Source organism: Melozone crissalis, unplaced genomic scaffold (genome assembly GCF_028551555.1).
Source record: "Melozone crissalis strain CALT ecotype California unplaced genomic scaffold, PUWL_Pcris_2 ptg000002l_1, whole genome shotgun sequence".
Lineage (NCBI taxonomy): Eukaryota > Metazoa > Chordata > Aves > Passeriformes > Passerellidae > Melozone > Melozone crissalis.
This window is the reverse complement of record NW_026535780.1, coordinates 221,586-226,691: the sequence shown is the minus strand read 5'-3', so window position 1 is coordinate 226,691 and position 5,106 is coordinate 221,586. Positions and strand designations below refer to the sequence as shown.

At 50.7% G+C, this 5,106-nt stretch overlaps 1 protein-coding gene across 1 annotated transcript; it reads right to left on the bottom strand.

Annotated features, from left to right (window-relative positions):
* Positions 1–301: 301 nt before the first annotated feature.
* LOC128950918 (feather beta keratin-like) lies at positions 302–3,761 on the bottom strand. Its single transcript, XM_054295970.1, has 2 exons — positions 3,493–3,761; positions 302–371 (listed from the first exon to the last, which is right to left on the bottom strand). The coding sequence occupies exons 1-2, from the start codon at positions 3,759–3,761 to the stop codon at positions 302–304; spliced, it is 339 nt and encodes a 112-aa protein (XP_054151945.1).
* Between the last annotated feature and the right edge of the window lie 1,345 nt (positions 3,762–5,106).

The window sequence follows — 5,106 nt, the reverse complement described above, 5'->3', positions numbered from 1 at the left end:
TGTCCATGTCAGTGTTGGATATTCTGGTGGGGACATATTTGCTAAGAAATATTCTTTGCTCTCTTTCAATCCCACATAATGGTTGAGTGGTGACATTGCACATGGTGAGGATGTGAGACCATTGAAATTTAGATAGAAGATGAAACAACTCAGGTTGTGATGCAAGAAAAAATTTATTGAATTGAAAGAATGCGGAGAAAGAAGAAGCTGAAGGAATCGGGTGTGTGGTACAAGTAGAGAAACCATCAGGTGAGGCACTTTGCTTGCAGGAGCTGTTGGCAGAGGCCAGAGCTGAGGGCCCTTAGCAGATGGAGCCGCCCCTTCTGCCATGGCATCCCAGGCCTCCCAGGCCGTAGCCAAGGCCAAAGCCAAATCCACCAGAGATGGGCTGTCCCTGGGCATTGAGCTCAGTGCCCAGAGCAGCGGAGGAGGTGGATCCGACGGCGGTGTTCTGGGGGAAGGAGGTCATGATGGGTCCTGGCAGGGTGATCAGCACAGGGGAAGGGTTGATGATGACGCGGGAATCCTGGCATTGCAGGGCACAGGGCTCGTTGCAGCTGTTGGCCAGCGGGGTGGGTCCGCAGGGAGTGCAGCGGTTGTAGCAGGCCATGGGTGTGGTGTGGAGGGTGCCTGGAAGAGAGAGCGGGGTGAGGCAGGGTAGAGGCGTGGGGGAGTAAGGAGAGAAGTGTGCAGGAGCAGGAGGTTTGCGGGCTTGAGGCTCACCTTGTTGTCGACAGGAGCAGAAGTAGAAGGCTTGAGGAGAAGTGTGTGAGGGAGAGAGGCTCTGGGCCGACTTTTATGCTGGTTCTGGAGGGGCGGGACAGCCTTGTCCCATGGCCTTGGGGCATTTTGCAGGCCACACTTCCTGGTTGTCTCAGAGTGGTGAGTGCTGAGGTGGGGATTGTTTTCCATCCCACAACTCTGCTGTGTCATGTTCTACTTTTGAGTCCATGTTTATCGGACCTTGTCAGCAGCTTTAAATGCAGGTATTTGCGCGGAAATTCTGTTGATGAAGTTGTGTTTTGTGTCGGGCTGTGGACGTGACCAGAGCTTTGGACAGTGGGGTGTCAACAGTGAAGTCACCTAATGTCTCATATGTGCTTTGGTTTGTGTGTATCTTGTGGAGAGGCTCCTCATTCCTCCACAGCCACATCAGGCTCATCTGGGCTTTGCCGTTCTTCTGGGGATGATGCAAGTCCCCTTTGATCTTGTTCTCTCCCTCCGTGTCCCATTGCCAACATTATAAACCTTTGTAAATGTCAGTCATCTCCTGCTGGATATGGGAGAACAATCCGTGTGATGCCGCCCCTGCTGTCCAATGTCTTCTTGTGTTGGTTCATCCATAGCACTCGTCTCCACTGGTCCCAGCAATGTCACACTGTGGGGTTCAGTTGCTGGGCCCTGAGAGAAACACAGAAAGAAAAACACGTGAAACATGAGAAGAAGACGTGAGGAGCAGTTGAAGGAACTGTGGACGTTTATTTTTCAAAAAAAATTGGTTGACCTTATTCCACTCTAGAGGTACTTGAAAGGAGATTTTAACATTGGTTTTCTGTGTCATAGATTTTGACGTGTTGTGATATGGGGAATATTTTTCTTCCACAATCCTTTAGTGTCATGTCCTGCTCTTGGGGCTGTTTCCATCTGAACTTGGTGTCAGCTTTTAAGTGAGAGTTGGTGTTTGGGAGGATTTGCTTGGAATGTATGTATCAGAGAAACCAAAATATACAACAAAAACCCAAGGAATGATATGAGTGTCATCAGTGAGGTCATTCTGTGGTACTTTTATGGGTTTTTTTGTGGGTGTGTTGTGAAGAGGGGCCTCATTCCACTGCAGTCATGTCAGGCTGGTTTGGGCTTTGCAACTGAGCTGTGCATGAGGAGCTGCCCCTTCCGTCACGTTCATTCCTCCTTGAAAGTGAGAGTATTTGAGACCTAAGTCTGCTGTTGATGGTGTGTTTCAAAGGGGACTGAAGATGTGAACAAGATTTGCAGAGTTGGGGTGTCATCAGTGTGGTCATCCAATGTAACTCATGGTTTTGGGTTTTTGTGTGTGTTGTGAAGAGGGGCCCCAAAGTACATCAGGTCAGTCAGGCTGGTCTGGGCTTTTCATCTGTGCCATGTGTGAGCACCTGTAATCTTCTCTTCCTTGTGGGCAGTTGTTGAGTTGAGTTGCCTCCTCAGTGAGCTGGCGGATTGTGGAGTGTTTGAGTCCCCACTTGGCTGTTCCACCAGAGAGATCAGGAGATTGAGGATTAAAGGAGTCTCCCAAAGTTCAAGAAATGGAAATGAGAAGTTCTCCATCTGGATAGGAATTGCCCTTGGCCCTGGATAATGCTGGGGGCTCAGAGTCTGATAAGTGTCTATTGTGAGTGAGACCCTGTGGTTCTGGTGAAGAACAAAGACACCAGAAGGGTACAGTGGCGCATTACTTCAATCAGTGTCACCTGTGTCCAAGACAGATTTGAAAATTTGTTGCCACGAAGTCAGGAGAGGTGGCCCTTCCTCTCCTGAGAGCACTGGTCAAATCCTGCTTGGAGACATGTGAACAATTCTGGCCTCCACAGGTGCAGAAGTACAAGGGGGTGGTGGATGAAGACCAGTTGAAGGCCACTGGATAATGTAGGGCTGGGGAATCATTGCTAGAGGAGAGACTGAGGTAGCTGAGACTGTCAGGAGATGAGGCTGGGATTGGGATGTCACCAGTATGTGGGAGCCCAGCTGTTCTCAGCACAAAGCACATGAAGGGAAAGAGGGCACGTGTACAAGTGAAAGTAGACGGAATTCTATAGGCAAAGGAAGCAAGAATTTTTCAGTGTGTGTGGATGGTTCCAGAATGTAAGAGACAATGGGGTCCCTCTTCCTGGAGGTCCAAAATGAAACTGGCCATAATCTTAGAAATCCTTCCCCTGCTGGGCCCGCTTTAGCAGAGAGGATGGAAGCACTTGCTCTCCAGATTTCATGCCCAAGTGGATGCTCTTGTACCTCTGTTCAAGGAGGGGACTTAAGAGTGCTGCTGTGATGGGAATTTCTCAAGTTTATGCTGGCATAGAGTGACTTCATCAGAGCTGGGCCTAGGTGAGAATTCCTGTGTCCAAACCTTTGGTAGATGAGGTGATGGCCTTGTGTCATGTTCTGGAAGGTCTCCCCTTTTCCCCTGTTTCCCATATCAGTGTTGGTTGTTCCTGGTGGGGACATATTTGCTAAGAAATGCTCTTTGCTCCCTTTCCATCCAACATAATGGTTGAGTGCTGGCATTGCACAGGGTGATGATGTAAGACCATTGGAATTCAAAAATAACAGGAAGCAACTCAGGTTGTGTTGCAAGGAAAGTTTATTGAAATGAAAGAATGATGAGAAGGAAGAAGCTGACAGAATCAGGCATTTTGCTTGCAGGAGCTGTTGGCAGAAGGCAGAGCTGGTGGTGTCAGGGGTGGTGCTGAGGGCCCTTAGCAGATGGAGCCATAGCCCCTTGTGCCATAGCAGCCCAGGCCTCCCAGGCCGTAGCCAAGGCCAAAGCCAAATCCGCCAGAGATGGGCTGTCCCTGGGCATTGAGCTCAGTGCCCAGAGCAGCGGAGGAGGTGGATCCGACGGCGGTGTTCTGGGGGAAGGAGGTCATGATGGGTCCTGGCAGGGTGACCAGCACGGGGGAAGGGTTGATGATGACACGGGAATCCTGGCATTGCAGGGCACAGGGCTCGTTGCAGCTGTTGGCCAGCGGGGTGGGTCCGCAGGGAGTGCAGCGGTTGTAGCAGGCCATGGGTGTGGTGTGGAGGGTGCCTGGAAGAGAGGAGATGAGTGTGGACAGGGATGTGGGTGTGCGTGGGGCAGTGATGCAGCAAAGTGCGGGAGTGTGGAGGCTGTAGTGGGGCTGTGGGGAGGCGTGAGGGCTGCTGAGGCTGGGGCTGAGCATGTTGGCAGAGAGGGGCCAGGGGTGTAGGAGCAGGTGGGCTGGGGCAGAAGCTCACCTGGTTGTCAGCAGGAGCAGGAGGAGAAGGCTTGAGGAGAAGCGTGTGAGGGAGTGAGGCTCTGGGCTGGCTTTTATGCTGGTTCTGGATGGGCGGGACAGCCTTGTCCCCATGGCCTTGGGGCATTTTGCAGGCCACAGTTCCTGGGTGGCTCAGAGTGGTGAGTCCTGAGGTGGGGAGTGTATTCCATCCCACAGCTCTGCTGTCAGGTCCTGTTTTGAAGTCTGTGTCCATTTGACATTGGCGGCAGCTTTTAAATGCAAGTATTAGAGACCAAGTGCTGTTGATGAAGATGTTTTTTGTGGAGGGCTGTGGACGTGACCAGAGCCTTGGACAATGTGGTGTTAACAGTGAAGTCACCCAATGTCCCGTGTGTTCTGTGGTTTGTGGGTGTCTTGTGGAGAGGGTCCTTATTCTCTCACAGCCATGTCAGCCTCATCTGGGCTTTGCCCCTCCTCTGGGGGTGACGAGTGTCCTCTTCCATGTCATTCTCTCCCACCCTATCTCGTTGCCAGCGTTCTAAACCTGTCTCTATGCCAGGCCTTTCCTGCTGGATGTGGGAAAAAAATCCCTGTGATGCCTCCCCTGCTGTCCAATGTCTTGTGTTGGTTCATCCTGTAGCTCTCGTCTGCACTGGGCCACGCAAGATCACACTCTGGGATCCCATTGCTGGGGTGTGACTGAAACCTGGAAAGTAAATCTGCTGCAGGATAAGAAGATGACATGTAAGGAGCGGTTTCAAAACCTGAGTGCATTTAATTTTCAGAGCAAATGAGTTGACGTTTTTACTCTCTCAAAGTACCTGAATGTAAATCTTAACATCAGTGTTTCCTAGCCTAGACTGGCTAGTCATGAGTTGGAGACTGTTTTCCTTCTGGAAACTCTACAATCCCATGTCCTGTTCCTGTGCTCGAATCCATCTAACACTGGCAGCAGCTTTTAAGTGAGAGTTGGTATTTGGGAGTATTTGTGTGGAGGGTACGTATCATCAAAACCAAAATAAAGCACAAATGCCTATTAAAATTGGGATGTCATCAATGAGGTCATCCAATGGGACAAGTGTGCTTTGGTTTGTGGTTGCATTTGAGAGAGGGACCCCAATTCTTTTCAGCTCTGTCAGGCTGGTCTGGGTTTTGT

What these genes read in the sequence shown, in the direction of transcription:
- LOC128950918 (XM_054295970.1), bottom strand. Translation starts at nt 3,761, where the DNA reads ATGGCCTGCTACAACCGCTGCACTCCCTGCGGACCCACCCCGCTGGCC. An exon ending in CTTGGCTACGGCCTGGGAGG is followed by an intron (nt 372 to 3,492) that starts CCTGGGCTGCTA and finishes CTCTGGTGGATT; the next exon opens with TGGCTTTGGCCTTGGCTACG.